The sequence below is a fragment of the Ambystoma mexicanum genome, chromosome 11 (assembly GCF_040938575.1).
Source record: "Ambystoma mexicanum isolate Mex_15411 chromosome 11, UKY_AmexF1_1, whole genome shotgun sequence".
NCBI lineage: Eukaryota > Metazoa > Chordata > Amphibia > Caudata > Ambystomatidae > Ambystoma > Ambystoma mexicanum.
In genome coordinates this window covers 357,330,926-357,357,011 of record NC_090934.1, presented here as the reverse complement: position 1 = coordinate 357,357,011, position 26,086 = coordinate 357,330,926, and the positions used below count along the sequence as shown (strand labels likewise).

The window sequence follows — 26,086 nt, the reverse complement described above, 5'->3', positions numbered from 1 at the left end:
TCAATGATAGCCGAGGCAGTGGTACTACAAGAGATGGTGGCAGTAACAGACTTAGGACTTGCAAGAACAGTTCTCATAGGCCATTGCATTAGTCAAAGCCCCTAACATGGGCATATCAGATGGCTCTTCCTAGAGAGCACTAAACTGATGTAGCAAGCCTGACCCCACGCCACCCCCATCTTCTACCCTACATCACAAGACCCTACAAGGTGTTTACTTTGGTTGTGGCCAGAAAGCAAAGTGGTGCAGTAGTGAGAAAAGAGCCTAGAGGCCCTAATGCAGTAACGTGCTGTATGAAGGAGGAACATCTGGATGTCTCAGAATAACTAGCACAACCTGTATGGCAGTCCAACAGGGAAGGCTGTGCACACCTGGGAAGTACCCTAATGTAAGGGCGATAATCTATATAAACATATGGGGTAGAAGGCCCCATCTTAATTTGGCTGTCCAACTTGACCCCACCCCTACCAATGTGGAGAAGGGGAGACTGCTCAGTCAAGAGGCAAACTACCTGATGCGTAAAATGAAGTGCCTGGCTGTCTTTTGGATGCTATTTGACCTGGTTCACAGCTGGGAGCAAAGAAACACTTTTTCCCTAAGGCTACAGTGGTCTACCAATAATCTTCCCATGAGATCCTTCAAACAGACATCATCTTAACAGTACCAGGGAAAGGACTTGTGTAAATCTTGGGAAAAGCAACCTTGAGAGGCACTTCTACATGGCATCAGCGACTGTCCAGTGGTATCAAGTCTAGAACACACTTCAGAAGAACCTCTGGTGGATTTGCCTGCAATGACATATCCAAACCTTTAGGACCAATAGTGCCTGTGAACAAAGGTTATTACTGGAATAAGGCATTGAAAGCTCATAGGAACAGGTCAACTTAGGCCTTGAAACCAGTTTGGCTCTATCACTGAGAGGTTTTGCTTTTTGGGCACAACAGAACCAAGAGGGTATGCGTTAGTTGTATCACACTGTTAGGCAAAAACATGTGCAGTTCCCTCTGGGACCACTGCAAAAGATTTAAGACTACAGGTGTTTGGCAGTCAACCCACTTGGTAGCAGTCTGTACCACACCGATTCACTTGGTAGCTGTGGCTGAGCAGTCAGACTTCACTCAAGAAGAGTTAGGCAGTATACAGAGTATTCACAATAGGTCAAAAGAACACAGTAGAACAAGCAAACACTGACCAGAGCTTGGTGTAAAAGAGATATAATTATTAATTTAAAACCACATCTAATAAAACACACTAGCACTAATATCAAGCAGTTCAAAAACACGGTCACTAAAAGATATACACTCCCTTCAACGATTAGTTAGACAAGTCTTAAGTAAAGCAACACTTATTTTCAGACAGCGGTGAGCGCTTAACGAAGATGGCACTCTAATCAATCGGTTTAAAAGGGAGAGAAAGGCAGAGCAAAGATAGAAACAGATCCCAACACTTTCGGAAGAACACAGTAGGAGAAGAAGACAGGTTAAAACCGTGAAGTCAAAGTTAACAAGGCCGGACCCACTTTAAGAGGCTCCGGTCGAAATATGTCCAAGGTCACACGGTTCAAAGTGCCCAAAAGTCTCACAATCAGTTCAGAAAGAGTTGGACCAAAAAGAAGAGGACCAGTTAGATGGTGAAGGCGGCCAGCCCAGTCCAGAAGGTTAAGGAATTATTATTACCTTGTAGCAATCTTTAGAAAGGGAGGCCTGGCGGACACAGAACCTTAAACTCGTGAGAATAATCCAGCGGGGGCAGTTGTTCCTGGCAGCAGGGGCAGTTGTTCCTGGCAGCGGGTGCAAGTCGGTGCTTCGTCCGGGGGAAGAGAGGATCTCGTCGAGGAGGGAGACAGGAGTCCGTTGCACTGCCAGGGAAGAAACCAGCCGCAGAGTTCTCAGTTAAAAGGAGCGGTCCTTTTATTCGCGGTCCAGTGGTAAGTGGCTATCCGGTTGCCGGGGTGCTTGGCACGGGCAATTCGACCAAAAGACGTCCAGGGATGCGAGAACAAGAAGGTAAACTGGTTGTGCCCACCAGTCAGGGGAAGAAGACTCTCCAGCCGGGAGATCTTCTCTGTCGTTGGGATGTGGCGAGTCGGTTCAGCAGGGCTCCACCGGTGGTGTCGTCGTAGCAGGTCGGCTCAGCTTCTCCCTCGTGGGATTTTCAGGTCCTGTGGCGACTTCTAAAGTTCCAGTCCCAAAAGCCCTGCTTTTATGCAGCACACCCCCATTCACTCAGCCTAGCTGTCAATCAAACATGCTAAGTGGTGAGCCGGCCGGCTCACCACTTGGGCCAATCACACAAGAGTGCGACTTGAGTTACCAAGGTAACTCAGTCCAGGGTACCTAAAGCCCCTCCCACACACCCTGTGGTACCCAGACAGAGTGGCACCACTTTTGGAGGCTTCTGTGGAGAAGCCCGCCAAAAAGTGGAACAAAGGGCTCGACTTGGGTTGGAGTCACAGAAGAGTACACAAACGCCATTTTAGAATCGAGGTCTGGCAAAAAATACCAACCGGCGAATTATTAAATAAATAAACCGGCGGTATGTTTGAGGCTATGAGAATTAAATAATTAAAGTTGGTAGCCTCGAACAATGGGAAAATCCCATAGAGATATATTTGCGGCGAATATAAAAAGTAGTATTCACTGCCACCAGCCAAAACTCGATCAGGGGGGACGGAGACGTGCCCCCTCGAATAACAGACCCCGGGGCAATCAAATTGCCCCAACCAGTACATCCACAATATGATGGTTTGTACTGGTTTCTGTTCATAATTTGGGACTAGTAAAGCCAATGGTGACTTTACATGCCCTGGGAGACAGTCAGTCCCAGGGTATGGAGTCTATGGTGGGGTGTCACTATGACACCCCTATGTCACTGCACTGAGGGTGCTGTGTGACACACATAGTAAAAACACATGGAGTAAAAGACCCCATAGCCCATAAAACACATTAACAGTCAAAGGAACCCCTCAAATCATGTCCAAGAGTGTGAGGAAAAGAGACTCACTCTTGGCAGGAGAAAAAAACAAACTCCAGAAATCCAGCAAAGCTGCTGGGGGACTCACTAGGTTAGGAAATTCAGCCTAAACAGAGAATTCTCCCTAGCACACACAACACTGAGGAACTTTAGGAGGTGGAGCTCGTCGACTAGCTGTTCCTCCAGGCACCTTTTCCCTAATGGTCTGGCGGCTCTATCCAAATAAAAATAACTTTAATCTTGGTTGAGAGACCTGTGAGAATAATGAGCCTATGACCTGAGACCTCTGGTGTCTCAGATTCCATGCACTGCATGCCAGCCTATACAATCTTCAAAGGCAGTGCAGGAGTCCAAGTTGGAAGCCAGAGATTAACCATTACACTTTCACAACTTCTGAACCTGCTATTCTGAATAACTTCTATAACAGTACAGTTTGAAGGCGACTTAATTGGCATTTCATTGAACTGTGCTTGGTGTGGTATTTGATTTCCCATAAGGGAGGCAAAGCGAAATGAAAGTTGTATGATATAGACTGGATTTCTACTTGTGACCGCTGTGTAACCTATAAAGATGGCAATGCTAGTAGGTTCCCTCCAAAAAAAACTGCAGATGTTGCCTTCCTATTTAATTAGAGTACCATTGCCACATTATAGACAGTCAATTTTATGTCTGCGTTTTAATTTGTGGCCTGTTAAGGAAATGTTGGCCGCTTGTTGGAACCCCAGGCAAATGTGTGCTGGTTTTGTAATGATGCCAACAACCCTGAAACTTTAGAACACCTGCTCACACAATGTTTGGCATTGAGTCATTTAAGGAAGATCCATTTTGATAAACACTGCAGGTTCTTGGGTAACTTGCAATATGGTGCATGTTGGGATATCATTTTGGGCAATGCACAATTAGTGCTTCAGATAGCAACCATCAATTTCCTGGACAGCCTGCGGATAGAAGCACCTTAAATAACATCACTAATTTTCTAGGCAATATGAGACTGTGTATTATTGGGTTTGATCACATATTGAACATTGGTTGCTAGGGGAGCTTGTGTGAAGAGGGAAATGAGAAGTTTCAAGAGCATTATGTTCGAATTATGTTTTGCAATTTTTAAATTAAAATTTAATGTTTCATCCTTTTATGATGTCAATTGAGTTATGTTTTAATGTTTATGTCATTGTTAAATATGTTGCTTAGAAGTTGAGTTAATGGAAATAATCTTATAATTTTTTATCTGTTCTTTATATTGATGTATGATTGTAATTTGAAACATGTAAAAATATAAATATTGAAAGGTTGATTAATTTCAACCAAAACAATAAAAAATAAAAATAAAAAAATAAGGGGGCATTTGAAGACCTGTTCACTGCCAACCTCCTCTTAAACAACCTGCAGGATGAAATGGTCCTTGACCAAGAAATGACTATTGAGCCCCAGGCTCTTTCAACACCAAACATCTTGAAGAGCACTGCTGTATGTGTGTTTATGTTTCAGTCTGTGTGACTATAGTTATGAGTTGTGTGTATTTGTCACTATGCAAAGAATATCCTGAAGGATGTATCAGTTTGTTAATGAAACATGTATCTGCATTTGCTGTTGCTTTGTATGTGTCTTGTGTTGTCCACAAAGGAGTGTTCCAGACAAGGCAATGAACAACTGTCAGCAACTCACTTTGAAGCATATGGATAAGTAATTGAATTTTACATCTTTCTTCGCTGGTTTGGAAACCGCGCCTGAAAGTCAGAAATAAAATCTAACATTACTGTAAACCACCACATAGTAACACCCAAGGGTACTATTCAGGATGCTGCTAAACTTTTCATAATGAATCCACCAGTGATGAAGAAATTCAATAAAAGATCAGGGACCATTCATACAAGGTTGAAATCAAAGAGTCACACTAATAGGAAATGGGCACTTCCTCAGCTAAAAGGAATCCTGAAAAGCTGCTGAGGATCTCAACAGATTATTGGGATCTTGGCCACAATGGTGCCAACATGATCGTCCAAGGTCACAGAGTGTCATTCCAATGTGTACACTACCTGTGGGCAGTACAAACGTATGCCTGCCACCTATTCTCTTCTTCCTCTTACTTGCTGTGGAGGACCACATGTCGGGCTGTTAGGGAGAATTCTCATTCTATGGCTAATTTCCTTTACCTAGTGAGTCCCTCAGCAGCTTTGCTGGATTTCTGGAGTTTATTGTGTCTACTGGGTAAGAGTGTGACTCTTACCTGTGTTTTGCCATGTGTATTTAATCTGTTTTTGTGATTGTGGATTCTGGAGTACACCACTTCAGTTGCCCCCCTCTTTTGTGTGTTACACAGCACCTTCAGTGCAGTGACACAGGGTTGTCTTTTAGACTTCCCACCGACTCCGTTTCTGGGGCTGACTACTGTCCCCAAGAAAAGGGTAAAGTTGCCATTAACTTTACATAGTCATTTAACCACAGATCCAGTACACCCCATTTTACATGGAGTATTGGAAATGGTTAATTCTTAGCCCTTTTTATCTGTACCTCTTGGAGCATTGGTTCACTCCCTTAACATTAAGACTTGGCTGGTGGCAGTGGTACCTACTCTGATTTTCCTACCGCGATTATATTACATAACGTGGTAGTGTTTTAGGCTATTTTAGTAGACTCGAACTTTAAACCCGCTGGCCCAAATACTTTTTATTTCAGCTCTGGTTGGGTTTAATCGCCATTTATTTTTGTTAACATCCTTCTTGGGTCTTTCTTTGCGCGGCAAACCTGGTTTGCGTCCTTTGTTCGCCGACCTTTGGCGGGCTTCTGACCAGAAGCCCTACTTTGGCGTCTGGGTGTCTAGGTGGGCTGAATGTGAGGGCGGGGTGTAGTTGATTGGCTGAGGTGGTTGTCCGGGCTGGACAACCCCCCTGCTGAGTGACTGACAGCCAGGCTGTGTGAATGGGGGATTTTGGCATAAAAGGCAGGACTCTTGAGCTAGAAGGCAGAGTCACCTCTGGAACTACAAGGAACCGAAGAGAAGCAGAGAAGAAGATGGCTGCTGCAACCCCGAGTCCCGGTGAAGCCCGGCTGCAGTCCTGAGCTATCTACGCCTTCAACGACTAAGAAGATCCAGTTCGGAGTCTTCTTCCCTTGAGCCTAGTGGGATCAACCAACTCGTCTTTTCTTCAGTCAGAGAATCCTCTCCTGGGTCGAAATCACTGCTGTGCTGTAGTGGTCGGGATAGCCATCAGAAGAGCCCTCTCCTGATTTAAAGGAGCGCACGTTTTATTCATCATCGTCTTTTTCGCTGCTGCTGGCCTCATTCCTGGGTAGTAGACGTCGTCCTTCTTGTCCCCACGACTGAAGCCGCAGGAACCGTGAGTCTGCAGGAACTACCAGGAACAGCTGCCGTGGCACCAGCTTTTCTCCAACGGAATAAGGTACTGTGCACACTTGGTCATTCTCTCCGTCTGACCAGCCGGAATCGGGGTGAACCCTTTTCCTCAACGAAGATTTGTTCTTTCTTCCCTCCTTCTTATAACTTTTCCTTCCATTTGACAATCTTTACGAACTCTTGGCATCTCGAATCTCGAACTGTTCGACGTGTGATCCTCGGCAACTGAGCAACTGCTCCATTGACACTGGCACAGGCCTATTGACTTTAATCTGTATCTTTGAATGAGTCCTCAAGTCTCCTTGCCTTGAAAAAGGATTGCCTATGATTTCTTTATCCACTTTTCCCTCGTTTGAAATTCTAAAGTACAAAGTGTGTTTTAACTTTGTGAGCATTTTTATTTGCGGTTACGCGTTAGTATCGCAACACCGGTCTGTCAAATCCTAATGTACTTACCTTGAATTTACTGGAACAAGTAGAATTGGTTGAGTAGTGTATTTTACATGTGGTTTCGAATGTATAGGAGGTGTAGTGTTTTATAACAGATGGTTTAAAAATAAATATACATATATTTTTTTACCTGAAACCTTGAGTCAGTGTTTGCTTGAGTCACAGTAATTGTGGTCCTTTGTGTAATCTCTACTACTGCTCATTTACTCTTGAGATAAGTCTGGCTGCTCCGCTACTGCTACCACTTTAACAGTGTAGTACAGGCTTGTACCAAAGGTGAACTTGGATTACCACTTGTAGTCTTAATTGTATGTAGTGGTCCCTAAGGGCACTGCACAGGATTCTGGCTAACACGGGCCACCCTGGCATATTTGCAATGTTGTTGAAATCAACATGAGTGCCTCGCCCCAACTATTCAGAAACCTAGGCGGCCTTGCGGCACTTGGTTCCTTCGAGGCAGGATGGATTACTCCTTAACACATATATTGTTTTAACTTATTGCAGCCCTTGCCTAGGTACTAACTGCTATTCCTCGCCCTTGATCCCATCCTAGCACACCCATTTTCATCATCATACCTCATGAGTCTTCAATGTACTATAGGAACGAACAGGCAGTTTTGTGTATTATTAGTGTCAATGAAAACAAGAAAATAAAAATTCATGCACATACCTCCAGGTCATTGAAAAACAGATGCGTGTCTGCCACCTCAAAAATCATTTCCTCCATTGCCAAACCAGAGCTTACGACTATAGTAGGATCCTAAAAATGCAAGAAAGGAAGTCATGACAAAGCACTCATTTGGAGCCAGTAAACAGCAGATACAGGCCTTGAGAGAGAACACTGCAATGTTAACAGCAGACTGCAATGTAATAAAAGCATCTTGGCTGCTACAGTTATTAAGATATTGTGCAAAACGAGGGTGGCTCCCCCTCACCATTCTTTGAAAAAAAATTCTATGGCTTAGCAAGCCTAGCCTGACACGTCAATCTGCACTGTTATCCAACACCTGGGTTGTGTCTCACAATCACTGCATGTATGCGCTCCAATGTTTAAAAACAAGGTTGTGACTCGCATTTATGCGCCTCAATCCGAGTTTGCTCTGTGGTTGTGTCCCATTGCTTTTATGCTATCCACTGTGATGTTGTTCCTAGGTTGTCCCCCACTGCAGGTAGTGCACCAACTTGGATTTGCTGCTTGATTTTTCCAATCCATTCTATGCTCCGCACTGTGATTATAAAGCAGTGTGGGAGCCCCGCTACTAAGGAAGAACATGGGTCAAATACCATGTTCTACAGAATATCTTCAGCCCAGAGGGTCTACAACCACGTTTTAGCTCACTGCACCCTTCACAGATAAGACATATCTATTTGCAATCAGTCTGGTCTCACACACAAGGGCATTCCAACACCGAAATGCTCAGCAATTCTCCTCTGAACTAGAGTACCATCAGCAACCCCAGACACGTGCTTCAGCCTTGTTGGGCCTCCTCAGTAAAGTGAAGCTGAGCCTCTCTAAGGCACGACGAGCAAGGGGCCCATGTCTGGATTACCCTTGGTTACTTAGGATGAAACATCAAGTGTTACAAAAATTAAAAAGGAGCGTGGGAGCCCCTTTACTGAGGACGAACATGGGTCAAATACCAGGTTCAATGGAATTATTTCCACTCAGGAGGGTCTACAATCACGTTTTAGTTCACAGCACCCTTCACAGAGAAGCCATATCCATTTGCATATCAGTCTGGTGTCACCCACAAGAGCAGTGCAGCACAGAAATGCTAGGCAATTCTCCTCTGAACAAGAGCAACCGCAGACACGTATTTCAACCAGGTTGGGCCTCCTCAGTGTGGCAAAGCTGAGCCTCTCTAAGGAGCAGTGAGAGCAAGGGGCCCATGTCTGGATTACCCTCTGTTACAGGGGGTGAAACCCCAAGTTTTGCAAAAATGAAAGGGGGGTGTGGGAGCCCCTCTACCGACAACACTCCCACCTGTGTTTTACCCCCTACATTTTTTACTCCTCTCTTCTTCCCAAGTAACCCACTGTCCTCTATATCTTCTACAAACATACACTTCACACACAGATGCCCTCGAAAATGGTAACTTCATGCCAAGCAATGCACATTAAATTAACAGAGTTATGCCACTTCTCAAATTTTCAGCTCTCACACTCCCTGACCAAAACCAGCAATTCGCCAGGCCTCACAACAATGTTGTTAACAGATCTTGGGCTCTCCCTTTCAGATAAAACACATGGTACCAGCCCAACTCACCACAACCGTTTCTCAGCATTATTTTCACTTCGGTTTTGCTACCTTTTTTCACAGTATTTTTATGGAGGGAACATATTAGAGAATTAGAGAATATGCATTTTTTATTATTTAAGGGACGTTGGGAAGGGTGCTTAGAAAGGGGTAAGGGAGGACTTCCCAGCATAGAAATGCTGCCAAAATGCCAGGGAACAGCCACAGTGAGTTGGCAGACTATGAGATGTACCAGATCCAAAAACTCATATGCAAGTGCAATGGCCAAACACGCAGAACCATACTATCACCAGGACTGTGGTGTTGCTGGCATACACTCACTAAAACCTAACATTTCAAAACTGATCTGCCTTTGTCCCTCTTCCAACCAATACTCTCCCCGTCTCTGCATCCTCTAACAACATGGCTGAACTCTTTAAAATCTGCAAGGAGCTGGACAATCCTACTGCAGTCACCACCTCTGCTGTTCCCTCTCAGGTCCTCTGTAAGGGCTTGGATGCCCACTTCACCACTAAAACACAAGACATCCTGTCCTCACACTCTTCTTCCTCACCCCTCTACCTCTCTCCGGCTTCCTTTGGCCTCCGCTCCCTATCCTCCTCCTTTTTCCTCCTCCTCCACCTCTCCGACAACACCAGAAAAGTTTTCTTAACAAGTCTGATCTATGAAAGTGCCATCCAAACAGGTGCTCCCCTGCTCTTCCAAAACCATCAAGGACCACATTGCCACCCTCGATCTAGCCTTGGCCAATCTCTGCAATCACTCTTTCGCCACTGACTCTTTCCCCTCTCTCCTCAAGCACTCCCTTGTGCACCCCCCCATAAAAAGCCGTCTGCCAATCCTACCTGTCCGGCTAACTATCGCCTGATTTCTATCACTCCTTTCCAGGGCAAACTCCTTGAAATCTGGTCTGCTCCCAGCTTGCTCTCCACACTGAATTTGTTGGTTGTCTCTATGACTATCAGTCTGGCTTCAGAGCAGCCAGAGGCAGGGAAACTATTTTCCTGAGCACCCGTAAAGATCTGCTCTCTAATCTAGACTCCAGCTCTCCCTCTGCCCACATACTTTTTGACCTTTCCTCTCCTTTCGACACAGTCAATCGCGCCACCCGGATCGATAGACTGCGAGAGAAACTTGGCATCACGGATCAGGCTCTGGCGTGTCTGACCACCTTCCTTCTCGACCGACCCTCCCAGGACCAACTTGGGTCTTTTCTCTCATCCACCTCTCTCTCCAAAATGGTGTTCCCCAGGGCACTATCCTCTCACCCTGGCTCTTCAATGTCTATCTGGCCCCTTTGGCCCATTTGATCCTTGATCTCCACCTTCTCTTCTAACTTTCAGTGTTATGATGTTATTTCAGACTTCCCTTAGTCTCCCTCTCCGCCCTCGGTCATTCTTGACTGTCTATCCGTAATTACGGACTGATGCGCCTCCAACGATCTCTGCATTAATGATATATGGTAAGTGATTTGTAACGCGCCAGTACACAAGTCTTTCTAGATGTGACAAGGTAGGGAGGAAAGAAGGAGGACATAACAACGATCTTACTAGGCCTTGTGTCATTCAAATCATGCAAGTGCGGTGGAGAGTGGGGGTGGGAGTTGCAGATGTGCCAGGGGGGAGGAGGGGAGAATGCAAGTAAGGAACAAGTTACTTACGTGTAACTGTTGTTCTCCAGCATGGGTCTGGCATGGATTCACATGCTCATGAATATTCCCCGTCGTCAGGCTGGGAATCCTCGGTAAAGAAAAAATCATTATCAGTTTCGTTTCTGATCTGTCTTTCGTAGTAGTAACCAATCACTGATCTCTGCGTCATACTGACCACAGCCAATGACTGCCCTCTACCCAAGCCCCGCCTCTGGCAGCCATCTTCAGATTTGGTAGCACGTGAAGTGGCAGTATGACCAAGTGAAGAGCCGCAGAGGGGTAGGAGGGAGGGTTCGCATGTGAATCCATGCCAGACCCATGCTGGAGAACAACAGTTACAGGTAAATAACTTGTTCCTTCTCCAGCATGGGGTCTGGCATGGATTCACATGCTCATGAATAAAGAATACATAGCAGTACACACATGCACAACCACGGGAGGTGGCAAAGGCTCAACATTAAGCATTACATCAAACTCAACATTAAGCAATTCTTACCTCCTCACCAGGCTCGCCTTAGGCGAACAGGTTGCGTAGCATTGCTTGGCCGACCCTAGACTCCTCCCTGGAATCCCGATCGATGCAGTAGAATTTCTTGAAGGTGTGCGTCGACCTCCACGTAGCCGCCCTGCAGATGTCCAGCAAGGGTACACCAGATATGAACGCCGTGGTAGCTACGATCACTCTGGTGGAATGGGCTCTCGGACGGCCAGGCAGCGGTCGGTTTGCCAACCGATGACAGTACATGATACAGCCGGAGAGCCATCTGGAAATGGAGGCCTTTGAGAGAGCCTTCCCCTGATTGACAGGTCCAAAGTTCACAAAAAGTTGTGACGTTTTCCGAAAACACTTCGTGCGGTCCATGTAGAACTTCAGCGCTCTAGCCACATCCAGCGAGTGCAAAGTCCTTTCGGCCGGCGACAAAGGCAACGGGAAGAAAACAGGCAACACCAAGGGTTCGTTGAGGTGGATGTCCGACGGCACCTTGGGCATGAAGGAGGGGTGCGTCCTGAGCACTACCCTCGTGTCGTGAAAAGTCAAGTACGGGGGCTTGCAGGAAAGGGCCTGGATCTCTCCCACTCTTCGTGCGGAGGTGATGGCCACAAGAAACGCTGTTTTCCACGACAAGAACGTCAACGGAGCCGAGTGCAGAGGCTCGAACAGGGGTCCCATGAGCTTGGTCAGCACCACGTTGGGCTCCCACGCCGGGGCCGGAGCCTTCACCGGCGGGAACGATCTGAACAGTCCCTTCATGAATTCTTTCACCAGACGATGAGACCACAAAGACGTCTGCCCCGTGGTTCTGGTGTATCGGGAGATCGCAGCAAGATGAATCTTGATGGACGCGTGCGCCAGTCCAGCCTTGGCCAGCGTCAGAAGGTACGGCAGTACCTGGGGGACCGTAATCCGTAGAAGGTTAATCTTCTGTGCGTGGCACCAGACAGAGAACCTCTTCCATTTGTGTCCATAGCATTTAAGAGTTGAGGACGCCCTGGCCTTTGCAAGAACCTCTCTGCAGTCGGCCGGTATGTCGTATCCTCCAAACTCTAACGCTGCAGGAGCCAGGCCTGCAAGTTCAGCGACTTCGGGTCGTGATGGAGGATGGCGCCTCCTTCCCTGGAGAGAAGATCCGCGTCCACTGGCAGCTTGATTGACGGGGACGCTGACAAGTCCAGAAGGTCCGGGAACCATATCTGTCTCGGCCACGCAGGTGCGACGAGGATCATCCTGCACAGTGACCTCTTGAGCTGGTTGATGAGCAGGATCAGCAATGGCAATGGAGGGAACGCGTATAGAAACAGGCCCTCCCAGGGGAACGAGAAAGCATCGCCCATGCTCCTCGGCTGGGGAAACCTGCTGGCGAACCTCCGGCACTTGGAGTTCGTCGCCGTCGCGAACAGATCGATCTGGGGAGTGCCCCACCGTGGTCACTGTGTCTCCTGGTGGCCGGGGGTCTGGAAGTCCATGCCCGCCGTCAGATGCGCGCAGGTGCCCCACCACCGGATTGCTCGTCGGAAACTCTCGTCGAGTGTGATCCTCTCCTTGAAGCTGCCCGTCGTCTGGATCCAACGCACGTCCAGGAACTCCTGCAACGGGCGCATCCGGAGCCTGCACAGGCGGATGAGATAAATGCAAGAAGACATCATTCCGAGGAGGGACTTGATGGACCTCACCCTGGCCGCGTCCCTAGCCAGCATCCGCTGCGCCTTGCCCAAGATGGCCCTCGTCCTTTCCTCCGACGGAGAGGCCAGAAGCGACACTGTGTCGAGCTTCGCTCCCAGAAACAGTGCGTCTTGCGCGGGCACCAGGTGGGACTTGGCGTAGTTTATGGAGAATCCCAGGTCCGTGAGTAGTTGGACGGTCCTTGCCGTGTGCTCCACGGCGAGCTCCTTTGTCTTTGCTCGGATGAGCCAGTCGTCCAGTTAGGGGTAGACGTGGATCCCCTCTCGGCGCAGCTGCGCCGCCACCGGTGCGAGGCACTTGGTGAACACCCTGGGTGCTGACCTCAATCCGAAGGGAAGGGCTTTGAACTGTTAGTGACACCCTTGGACCACGAACCTGAGAAACTTTCGGTGTCCCTTTAGGATGGGAATATGGAAGTAGGCATCCTCCAAATCCAACGACAACAGGAAATCGCCCTCCTCCAATTGACCCAGGACGTGTTGGAGGGTGACCATCCGGAACTTCTGTGCCTTGATGAATTTGTTCAGTCGTCGTAGGTCCAGGATGGGACGCCATCCTCCCATCTTCTTCTTCACGAGGAAGTATCTTGAGTAAACTCCGGAGCCCCAAAGCCTCTTTGGGACAAGCTCGATGGCGCCCTTCTTGAGCATCGCCTTTACCTCCAAGAGAAGTTGAGGGCCGTGATTTTCTTTCCTGGCCACAGGGGGGACGCGCGGGCACCTCTTTAGAAACTCGAGCGCGTGACCCTGGGCCAGGGCGTCCAGCACCCAACGGTCGGTGGAGATGGACTCCCACACGCTGACGAAGCTCGCCAGCCGGCCTCCCACCGGGGTGCTGCGGTGGGGGCCCGACCCCACGGCCTGTTCAGTCCTGCTTTGACGAGGCTTTGCCGCCTTGTCCTACTTGGCGACGACGACGGGGTCTGCCTGACTTGCCTCGTCCCCTGTAAGCTTCCTGCGACGACGAACGGGCCGCTTGACGGTAGGTGGAAAATCCGCCGCTGGAACCTTTGGAGGCACCCTGTTTGCCTCCGCCGCTCCAAAAGGGCGGCCGCCGTTGCTGGAGAACCCCAAGAGCCCGGGCCGTCTCCGTGTCCGCCTTGATGGCCTGAAGGGAATCGTCCACTGTTTTCCCAAACAGGTTGTTTCTGTCGAACGGCATGTCCAAGACTCTGGTCTGCACGTCCTGACAGAAGTCAGTAGCCTTGAGCCATCCACGCCGCCTAAGGCACATGCCGTTGCGCAACTGGCGAAATCCAGTGTCAGCGATGTCCGTTGCAATCGTAATGGCGTGGTCTGACGCCACCTCTCCTTCCTGCAAGATCTCTAGGGCTTCCGCCCTCTTGTCTGGTAGGAAGTCCAGCAGGGGGGGCCAGTTTGTACCACAACTCCGTGTCGTAGCGGGCTACGAAAGCCAAGGCGTTGGCCGCCTTAATCGTCGTCGCTGCCGACGAGATGACTCTGCGTCCCATCGTGTCTAATTTCTTTCCCTCGCCGTCCGACGGGGAGGTCGACGTAGAGGCTGCGCCCCCCCCCCCGCTTTCTTCCTGGCCGCCGCGGAGACGACCGAGTCTGGGGTCGGCTGTGCCCGAAGGCACAAGGGGGCCGCGTCCCGATCCTTTCTAGCCGGCGTCGTGGATGGGTTCTTGAGGAGGGCGAGGCCCTCATCCCAAATATCGTCCAGTAGAGGTACAGCGAGGACCGTCTTCCTCTTGGCCTCGCGCCGTTGATAAAGGAAACCTTCCTTCTTCTCTTCCGGGCAGAGCTGGAAAAGCTCGGATGCCCTGGCGATCATGGAGTGAAACGATCCAATCTCGTCGGGTGGGGAAGCCCGGGTGGGAGGTGACGACGGGAGATCCTCGTCGTAAACCTCGTCGTCTGTACCCGTCGTGGCCGTGTCAGTCCCCGTATCATCCCCACTTGTCGTGGACGGGGAGGAGGGCTGAACAGGGCGCGATGGCTGTAAAGGAGGTGGAGGATGAATCCTTCTTCTCTTAGGGGGAGGGCTCCCAGAAGGGCCTGGCTCCGGGTCCCCCGTCGGGAGCGGTTCCTCCGTTGGTGGTAACGGCAGTCTCGTCCTTCTCTCCGAGCATAAGGACTGTATAGCCAACAAAATGGCCGCCGAGTTGTCTTGCGGCACTGGTTGAGGGGAGTCCGACGGGCGGTCAGGAGCCCCGTCGGCACCCTCGACGTTCTCGTCGTCTCCTACGTCGGGGTCCCTCCTGACGGGCTGGTCTTCTTCCACGCCAACGCCGTGGCTTAACACTTCGATCAGCTCCTCCTCAGAGGTTGAGGCCGAATCCACGACGACCTCCTGCCCCCCCTTTTTCTTCTCCGTCGGAGGTTTCACGGGGGTCCTGTCGATGGGCATAAAAGAGGACACCCTCCGCGGTGGCAGGGAGACTCTGAACCCCGAGGTCGCCGCCACTGGTGTAGCCTCCACAGGCTGAGCCAGGGCCGCCGCGACTGTCTCGATAGAGGCCTTGGCCGGATGGATTAAGGCTTTCACCACCTTAGGTGCGCTCACCGCCTTCTCCTTGAGGGGGGGGACACTGCCTCGCTCCCCCTCCGCCTTCGAGCTCGACCGGGGCCTCTCCAGGAGCTTCGGGTGCTCGGCCTTTCTCTTACCCGACCCAGAGCGTTGGCTCGTGGTTGATGGCGCCGGGGAGGATACGACCGTAGAGCCGACCGTTCGGCGCTCCCGGTGCCAGCGGACTCGCGGTGCTTGGCCTTCTGTTGGACCCCCCGTCACCAGGGCGCCCTCAAAGGTCTTAGAAGACCGCTCTGACTTCTTCTTCTTCTCGCCTGACGGGCTCTTTCCTTCCAGCCAGTTGGCGAGACGTTGATGGTGGTCCTTCATGGTCCGCTCCGACATATTGCCGCAAAACGCACAGTCCTTCTCCACGTGCGTCTTGTCCTCATGTAGGCAGTAAAGGCAAAGGGAGTGTTCGTCCTCCTTAAAGACATTCTGAAGCTGGCATCCAGGGCAGACCCTGAACAGCTTTCCGGGCGTCGAGCTTCCCTTCTCCTGGGCCATGTCCAAGATGGGCCTGAGAAACTTCTGGAGTCCTCCAAAAGCGTGGCTCGACGAAATCTTCACCCTTGAGGGGCGTAGACGAATCCGACACGGGTCCCCGTTAATCGGATGAAGAAACGGTGGAGCTTGAGGCTCTTTTGACCGAAAAAAGAGAAATTTTTCTGAGAAAAAACGTGAAAAAAGCACTAACGCTCGAGAGCAATAGCACGAGGATCCCAACACTTGAACGTGCGGTAAAAATCTGAAGATGGCTGCCAGAGGCGGGGCTTAGGTAGAGGGCAGTCATTGGCTGTGGTCAGTATGACGCAGAGATCAGTGATTGGTTACTACTACGAAAGACCGATCAGAAACGAAACTGATTTTTTCTTTACCGAGGATTCCCAGCCTGGCGACGGGGAATATTCATGAGCATGTGAATCCATGCCAGACCCTATGCTGGAGAACTAGTAAGTGCAACCAGGAGGAGGCTCATTAATGCAAAGAATGAAGGTACTGGAGGGTTGCAGATAAAGTCTCTTAAGCGGCTGGGAGGCCCAGAGGCAGTGCAAGGGCAACCGGTTGTGCAGGAGCCTGGTCCCTTAAATTCAGTGGGTGGTGTGATAAACCCGAGGGCATTCTCCCAGCTAGACCTTGGGAAACCCTTATTCAGGTAGCCAGAGGAGTGTTGGCGCCCTCAGATCCCAACCCTGGGGGTGGACAAGCGAGGGAGGATCACCTGGATAGGGGTACCCAGGGTTATGCTCAGGGGAATGCCCCAGGTGAGACGCAGCATGTTACCAGGGGAGAAGATGAGGAGAGTGAGATCCCCGAGACCTTTAAGAGCTGTGCCACATCTGCCCCCCTTCTTCCCATTGAATCTCTTACCCAAATCCACTGACCCCTCTGTATATAACCTGTTCCCTAGGATATCACCCAAATACCCCTGTAGTCCTGTGCCGTACCCGCATACACCCCGTCATACTTTTCCACACCCCTCTGGTCACTATTTCCTGCACTCACCTTCTGTTCAGACAAACACTACCATTCCCACATTTCCCCCTGTTCATTTCATACTAATAATCCCGGTCATTCCTGTTTGCCTCACAAACCCTACCAATCCCGTCCCTCTGAATGTTATCTTCCGAACACCCAATCTACTATGACAGAACACTACCCTTCCCACAATCCCCTATGCTCTGTTCTCCATCCCGGTCACTCTAATCCATTGCAACCTTCCCTTTTCTGTCCTGTAGGATACTCTGACACTCCAACCCTCCCACCCCCCTTTCAAAACAAATACTTTTTCAAACCCAAGGCAGTAGATTTCTGTAAAACCTGTTTACCCGACATGTTCAGGCAAAGTCAGGCAATTGACTTAGATCACACAGACCCAACAGCCTTTCCTTTTCCCCACAGGGTTAAGAGGTGGAGCAAGAGAGTACAGTACGAGAAAGGTGAGCACGGCAAATAGCATAACGAGACGGCTAAGCACGCACAGCAGTTAAAGCGAAGGAGAACGGCGTCAGGAATCAAGAGGGTGGTGAGGAGAGAAGTGACCTTGCCCTTTTCGTCCCAGACCAGCGGAACCTTTGTGGAAGAGCCTCTAAAACCGTGAACAATAGCACCAGTGTTTTGCAGCAGATGAGCAGGAGCGAGGAAAGCTTGTGCGCCCGTGGTACCGGCCTTGACTCCAGAGAAGCCAAAAGCCAAGCGGTTCATCACAACAGGTGAGTCGAGGGGAGAACCGATAATAGCCAGGCTGTGTTGAGTGAGAATCGCAGGAGTGGCAAGTTTGAACTATGTTCCAAGAAACTTTGAATGAGCTGTAAAAAGTGTTAAGAAGGGCCAGCGAAAAAGGGAAACCAGCACCACACACATGGGTGCTAAATGCAAGAGATTCTGGTCAATCCCCAGCTGAACGTAACTACAAATACCAGAAGGCTGTAGGAGAGCCAGCAAAATAGGTCAAAGGGGCTATAAAGAGGGTCATACAAAATCCCTGTACAATCGAAAGACTTCGATCAACAAGCACTGTGAAAGAAAGGGAAATTGAATCCTGAAACCATTGAGCTGGGTAAAAGAAGAACATTGAACGTAAAGAGGGGTTAGCTCCCAGAAGAGGGGCACCCAGAGGTGAGCAAGTATCACCCTGATCGAGAGCCATAGTAAACCCGGTAAAGTGAGGCTAAGAATCGAGAGGGGTCGGAGCCCGGCAGAGGGGGATCCATTGGTGAAAAGTTGTCAACCCAAGATTGAGAAAAGTGAAAGTAAAGGTTAAGAGACTATAAGAGTGAACCTGAAGGAGGGATGCCACAGAAACGGGTCCAAGCCCGACTGTGGGAGATCCACGGGCAAGCAATCATCCAAACGTCACAAGAAAAGTACTAACATATAAATTAATTAATATGATACATGAAGGTTCAGCACCCAGAAGAGGGGGAGCCAAATGGTGAATCATTATCACCCTAACAAACTTTGATTTGATTAAAGGAACTTTTGTTTTTGTGATTTGAACATGTCAGGCCACGAAGGCAAGAGACTTTCAAAGGAAACAAGACTTGGCCATCCGCGGTCCTGAGAACTGCCATTGGAACTGTCGCCTCGTGGTGGAGAAGCCAGAGACTGTACTGTGCCCCAAGCTTCCATCTTACCCGTACTGAAAACGTGGGGGAAGGGAGACCCAGGCCACCGCATGCCGACATATTATTTAGGAACACATCTTCCTTTTCTTGAGAATTATCCCACACCCCTTTTTGCATTAGTTGTGAGGTTTGGCAATAGGTTGCTTAGTATAGGCCCTTTAGTTTTGACACAATGCCACTAGGACTGCCTTATTTTCATTTGATAGTTGACGCTTGCTCCCATCATAGATTTAGGTTTCGATAAGGCTTTTTTCAAACCTGCATACAGCATTCATTGTTCAATAAACACCCTTGAACTGTGAGCACTTGTGTCCGTCGTACTTGCTGTCACCATGAGTTTCTCACAGTGGCATGGTAACCAGTATGCACAGCAGAACAGATAGATCAGCAAGGGAGAGAGAAAGCGGAAGTGAAAGGAAGGTCTTGAGTTGCTTCTAGGACCTTAGGTGGTCCTGCTAAAGTTTGAGAGAGGCAGGGAGGCCCCAGCCGAAGGACTCGAGAAGGAAGATGCTTGACAAGAGAAAGTTGGATGTAGTGTGGTCCCTGCCCCAGGAAGCCTTGTGGACAATGAATAGGGTCTTGAATCTGACCCTCGCAGCCACAGGGAACCAATGGAGAGATTTCAGGGCTGGAGAGATACGATCCCTGGACTTGAGGCCAAGGACAAGTCTCATAGTCCTATTCTGGATATGTTGTAGAGGGTGAACAGTACAGCCAGGCAGATTTAGAAAGAGGCTGTTGCAGTAGTCCAGCCAAGAGAGGACCAGGGCTCTGGGGGAAAGTGAGAAAAGCAACAATACCTATGAGGAGGTGCAGCTGATAGTGTGACTTTTTAGAGACATCAGAGATGTGAGGAGAGAAGGAGAGGGTGGAGTCGAAGGTGACCCCAAAGTTCTAAGCCTCACTGGAAGGAGCAGGTAGAGGGCCCTGGGTGGGCAGCAAGAGTGTGAGAGGGAAGGCAGGAGCAGGAGACCCAATAAGCAGGATCTCACTCTTACTGGCATTAAGACAGAGATTGTTGGAGGCACACCATTCCTGAATAGCGGACAGTCTAGTATGAGAGAAGCAGTAGAGGCTGAAGGAGAGCTGGGCATCATCTGCGCAACACAAAGGTAGAGCAGAAAGTAGAGATGTGGTGGGCCAGAGGTGCCAGGTAGTGGTTAAATAGCAAGGGAGAGGAGGGGCATGGCTATCTGGAGTCGCCAGCAGATGCTGCTTCCCTGAGCTCCCATTCTGTGATCCCATCCTGACTGCCAAATACACCCTGAAATGTAATCAGCACCCCTGAAAATGAAGCCAGGGCACCCCTGAGTGGGTAAAGAAGCGGCCGCCTGAGTTGCAGAGGAGGTGGACAAGAGATTCGAAAGACTGGGCTCCACTGAGGTGTCGGCAGCTGCTGAACAAGATGGGGGTGGCCCGAGTGGGGGGAGAGGAGGCGCACTCCCTGGCAGTGAACGAGCTCCCTGAAGTGCAGAAGAGGAGAAGGAGCCGAGACAGAGGATCGGTGACTCCTTAGCTCTCCGAGGTGAGTACAGTGGGGCTGGCGGGGGGCGGCGGCAGCGGAGGCGTGTGGGAGGTGCATCGACCAGTGCAGTAGGATCCCAGCAAGGCAGCGGACCTGGCGGGGGAGATAGAGCGGAAGCAGCGCATGTTGTGAGGAGGAGGCCTGAGAGTCACGGGAGTCTGGGTGAGAAGAGGCGGCCCACAGTGACAGGTGGAGGCGTGAAAGACAGAGGAGCCCGGGGCCCCAGCGGTGAGCATCGGAGCCCGCACTGGCAACGTTCCCCGGAGGGTGACGAGGAAGCAGAGAGGAGCGCCCTCCCGTGTGGCCAGGACAGCTGGGGAAGGAGAAGACCTGGCCAGGGCTGGATGGCTAGGGGGATTTGGCAGAGATGGAGCAGCCTCTGGCCCTAGAGGTGAAAGGGGGAGCTGCGCCAGCAAGCACAGGCATCTGAGGCATGGAGGAATAAGGGAGGAAGCGCTGGGACCTTCAAGCCATCAAAGGCCCACCTCAGCAGGTCTAATGCGGCAGGCAAAGGACACCCCACGGGAGAAGGGGATATAACCACGGCATAGTGGTGGGCCAGGATCGGGCTGTGCTCCCAACACAGCTAGGGAGAGGGAAATCCCAGCTAAAGCAGGAATATAGAGGCCGCCACTATTGGGCAAATCATTTAAAAGAGCTGCACAGGCTGCGCTAGCAAAGGGAGACGCCAGCCCACCACCACTGAAGAAACCAGACATGAGGGAGAGGGGCATATGGCTCACCTGGAATCCAGCATGGGTGCTAAACAGCAAATGAAACAGAAGGGCCCACAATCGGGGGACATTAATGTGCTTATGCAGGGTGCAGAATCACAGAAGCACGCTCATCAGCAAACAAATGCACAGGTCCACTCACCACCACCCACACAACTGGATGAGGACGACACTCCGATTAGGTCAGACCTACAGGCCATGCTGAGGGAGTTGAAGGACATAAAAGAGAGCACAACGGACCCAACTAAAGTAATTTCAGACATCAACAAGAATGTTATAGCGATGGAGTGGTGAGTTGACGAGCTTGAGACAGAAGCCTGTGAGCAGGGACATGCACATGACGAGCTGGCACATCGAGCGGACGCTATGGAACAGCAAATCTAAATAATCCTGGACAAGCAGGAGGAGACAGAACAGGTCAAGACGGAACATTATCTGAATCTGAGGAGTGCCCAAGGCAATAGGGGACGGAGACTTGCAAGAATACGTGAGGAGTCTTTTCCAAGCTATCTTGGGAACAGGGAGCGAGCTAGAAATTGTGCTGGGTAGCACCCACCAAGTGTATCCAACATTCCAGATCAGCAGAAATATCACTCCAGATGTCTTGACCAGGGGGCATCTGTACCAAGTAAAGTAAGAAATAATGAATGAGGCATGTGAACAAGAACGAACCAATGAGGTTCAGAGACACTCTACTAGCCCTCTTTCAGGACTTGGTACAGGCAACACTCATCAAACGAAAGCGTTTGCGAGTGGTAACAAGCTGGCTCTGTGCAAATAAAACCAGATACAGATGGTCATTCCAGTGCGCCCTGCGATTCGAGTGGCAAGGACAACAATATTCGATCTCCAAAGAGGAAGAGATGGCTGATTTAATGGAAGAAGGAGAAGAGGGGGCAAGCCCAGGATCCAAAAAAAGGTCCGGAAGACAAAGAAGGTATTAAGCCGACAGGGAGGAAAGAGATTGAAATCAGCCTGATTGCAACCAAAGAGGAGAAATAGAATCGCTGAATGGGGGGGTTCCACCATGAAAAACACACCGAACAGGTGCCAGAGGCTCTTTGGTAGGGATCTTGCCACAAAGTCAATTGGCATCTTAAATGGAGGGGCAAGATAATGTGACATTTAGAGACTACATGAGCTGAGTTGAAAGGTAGGGACGGGAGAGAAGGACCGGACAAGTCCTCAATGCACTGGGTGATGTGGATACCCAGTGGAAGATGAATAACTTGTTATGTGGTAGTGGGGGGAAAAGGTGGATATCATTCCCAATGACGTATTGAGACAGGAACTGGGTCTTACTTTCTTGTCAGCACGTTATAACTGGCGGCTGTCAAATCTAGCAAAAATGCTATTCCCCCCTAAAAACTCATATGAGGACTTGGGCCAAATGATAGTTGCTTCCAATCTGCCATCCATTTTCAATACTATGCCAAAATGGTGTCTTTACTAGCTGAAATGGCTCTTACTCCTTTAGACTTGGAATTTCGACTGGCACACTTAAAACACCGTCTCTTTGACCACGATTGGTGTAAAACCTTGAATACAATTGAGGCCTTGAAATCCTATAAATAAGCTGCAAAATTTTGTACCGGGAGGTTTAAAATAAACCAAATGTTAACGTTAGAAAGAAGCAAGAGCTGGTTGCCGCATATGCCCCAAAACAAATCATCAATGGTTGTAGATTTTGCAATTATATCAGTCAGATAGAGTCCACCAAACATCTGTTTGTTTATTGTGCATACTTTGAAAAAGTTTGCATTGAAGCAATTGGAATTGATAGAGTGGGCGGCACAGCACCTGCAAGGGAATGGTTTTGGCTATACTGCATGTGGGGTAATAGTACAAAAACTATTTTGTCGCTGACTAGGCTTCTTACAATCATAAATCTGGAATTGGAGAACAAGATCTCCAATAGGGATGTAAGCTGAATCTTTTGTGATTTGAAAGTTTAACATCCTGATATGGCCAATGTACATTGGTTTCTATGCTAGCGACATGGAGAGAATTAGTGCATTCTATAGCCCTTATCCTGTTAAGCAACACTCTTTAAATGTACTGGGCTTCTTGCTTAAAATACGATGCAGCGATTGGCCACCAGGTGTCGCACGGATGAACAGCCTTCCCGTGTGAGCTCTCCCCTCAGAGGTCCGTAATGTGACTTGAGCACCCACATTACGCCCACCCCCGGGACTCATAACGGTGGAGCAGACCTGGGAAGACCCCTCCCCCCCCCCCCCCCCCATCAATCCGCAGAAAACCCGATCAAAATCGGACGTATAAATTGGGAGAAATCTGCAGCCGAAGTTTCCCGCTTGTGACAACTGGAAACACGGGACCTACGCAGCTGTGGACTGAAGAGGGCGCGATCTCCCGCTGCCCGACACCCCCCGAAGTGAATGCCCGGCGTCCCGCCCCCCCCCTCCCTGCGCATCCCCTGGGGATACTCGAACTTGGTCCCCAACTTGAGGGCGCGCGGTGCCGACATGCTCTTCCCCAATGCCGCATGGGCGTGAGACTGCTGGATGCCGTGCACCCTCCAAACGTTAAATAAAGTGCCAGTCTCACGCACAGTGCTTCTATAAGGAAGCCACCCATCCAGGACTGCTCCAACAGCACACTGCACTGCGCTGGCTCTGCAAACTCCAAGAGCAGTAATCTACCCTAGACAAAAGAACAATATCCCGAGTCTGGGAGCGCCAAGAAACTTCCATTAGTGGGAAACAAGTACGGACTCCCCCAGCTCAGTGGCAATAAGGGGCGCTCCCCGAAAGTCTGTACTCACTCGCTGTGCAAGGCCACCACGGATTCCCCGCAGGCACCCCAGAGCAGCGCGGCCCAACCCAACCTAGCGCCAGATAGCTCCCCTTGTGGGAAGCGTCCTCGGGCGAACCCCCTGGGGGATAAGCCCCCTGGCACTGCGGAGCACCGACTGGATCCCTCAGGCGCCTCCCCAGCTCCCTCACGAACTCCACAACGACCTCAACACTTGGCACTGCCCTTCTACTGTCGATCCACCCTGCTGCACAGAGGGTAAGGCCCCCGACTCAGGGGCGTGTGCCTCCTCTAGCCCAAGGATCACTATATGAACGCCAAGAGTAGACTAGCCAAATATGCTTACGCCTCATCCTCCTTGGCCCCTGAACAGGAAGTAACAATGGCAACAGATGTCGCCGAAGAGGGCACCGCTGCCAAAGGGGCCATTGCTGCACTCCTCTGTGAGATAAAAAAATATGGGAGCCAGCCTAGGTGGTAAAATCGACAGGATCACCCAGAGAATGGACAATTCTGAAGAAAGATTGGAAGGTGTCGAGAACAAGCAAGCCTCGATTGACACCCTTGAAGCCCAAATGGATATGAGGATACGTAACATCGAAAAGAGGGAGACAGAGATATGCCCGAAAATGGACGACTTGGAAAACAGAGAAAGGAGGAATAATCTCAGATTTTTTGGAATTCCGGAGTCCGAAGGAGAAACTGAGGACTCACTCAAAACCACAATACATAACATAATAAAAATGTTAATGGCAGACGAAGAGATAGACGAGCCCAAAACAGAACGGATCCACAGGGCAGGTGGACCCCCCCCGGTGGCCCACGCTCTGTCCTCGCAAGATTCCACCGATAGCAGGACAGAAACAGGATCCTGGCAAAGGCTAGAGCCGGAGATGCGCTTACAATGGGGGGTGCCCAAATTACCAATTTCCAGGACATATCATCGCTCACGTTGGCATTAAGGCGTCTCTGCAGTCCCCTGTTGAAATGGCTCAAAGAGCAGGGCACGAGATACAGATGGAGGTACCCCTTCTCCCTCACATTTGAACACGGCAGCACGAGGGTGATCCTCCGGTCTGAGGAGATCAAGGACTGCATTGCGGACATTCTTGGGACAGCCCCAAGGGGTGGTGAAAGAGACAATGGGCATGCCGGAATGGAGTGGGAACTTCATGGCCCTATATGAAAAAGAGTGAAAGGTTCAAGGAAATATAGACGGCCAAACACGACGCCAGAAAACGGAAAATGAATCGCACGAACCTTGTGGAGCAACGGATTGAAATCCACGATTGAAATGTCTCCAGACAGTCACTCCTTAATCCAGAGCGACATGAACGCTGTCAGAACTGCAGCACCCGGACGCGGAGCCCACCCCGGAAGTAAGGGGGGAAACAAACTTCTAAAGGAAAGGCTGGAGAACGCACGCATCGTTACATCTTTGTTTCCTTTCTATTGTTATTGTTGAAATATATGATATTGGGGGGCAAGTGGGGCGGCGGAGAAGGGGGCTTAACTGTATATTACGATGTTATACTCGAGCGGGACCGTGAGGCAATGGTCCCCACTGGTGGTCCGACACTGGACTGAACATTTCCACCAAGTCCAAATCGGACGCCGTCGAAGTCCTGAAAATGGCACAACTTCAGTTCTTGGGTTCACTTGAACGCCATCAAAGGGGGGGGGGGGAGGGGAGGGAGAAGAGAAACTTGGGAAAAGTAGTAGCACCATCTGAACAAATCCGCAACATCAACAGTGAGGGACTGAGAGAATGGACAATTGTCTGGCTGCTGGAAGTTAGCATTGCCTCAATGATACCAAATGATGGCACCACCTGAGGAACTCAAACTGAGGGTTTCACTTAGAGTGGGGAGTGTCAATGTGAAGGACCTGAACTCACCAACCAAGAGGTCATTAGTCCTCAGAGAATTTCGCAGATCGAATATTGACATACCCCTTTTGCAGGAGACCAAGTTTGCCAAAGGGGAGGAGCGAAGCATCCTGGGGAAGCAGGGAGGCCTGGAGTTTTGGGGTTCGGGCCCACTCAGGAAGGGAGGAGTCGGAATCCTACTCAGGAAAGGAATCAAATTTGAACTGGAAATGACATTGTCCGACGTGGTGGGTCGTACTCTCCTGATAACGGGGAAAATATCAAAAGTAAAAGTAACTATTGCAACAGTATACGCACCCAACACTGGACAGACCACATTCCTAGAAAAAAGGATTCCTAAAATAATGTTAGAGGCCACAGGCCATATCATCCTGGGAGGAGACTTCAACTAATGGGCGGACACGGATAAAGACTGGAAACCGGGTAAACCCGAAACGAGAACCCAATATAAGGGAGGGCGCACTGAGCTGGCTGCAATAATGGAACTGTATGAAAAGAAGGATATGTGGAGAACTATGCATCCCAACTACAGTGGATATACCTTCTATTCAAACCCCCACCACATAGTCACACGTATTGACTACATATATCTCACGAGCGACCTCACACCTGTTACACAGCATGCAGACATTATCCCCG

The 26,086-nt window shown here is 50.0% G+C and overlaps 1 protein-coding gene across 9 annotated transcripts in view; it reads right to left on the bottom strand.

Moving 5' to 3' along the window:
* Positions 1-26,086, bottom strand: part of EYA3 (EYA transcriptional coactivator and phosphatase 3) — a 2,553,793-nt gene that overhangs the window by 630,559 nt on the left and 1,897,148 nt on the right. For all 9 annotated transcript variants that reach the window (XM_069623074.1, XM_069623072.1, XM_069623073.1 and 6 more), the window contains one exon: positions 7,449-7,538. In XM_069623074.1, the coding sequence (XP_069479175.1) occupies positions 7,449-7,538 (90 nt within the window). The remainder of the gene's footprint in view (positions 1-7,448; positions 7,539-26,086) is intronic.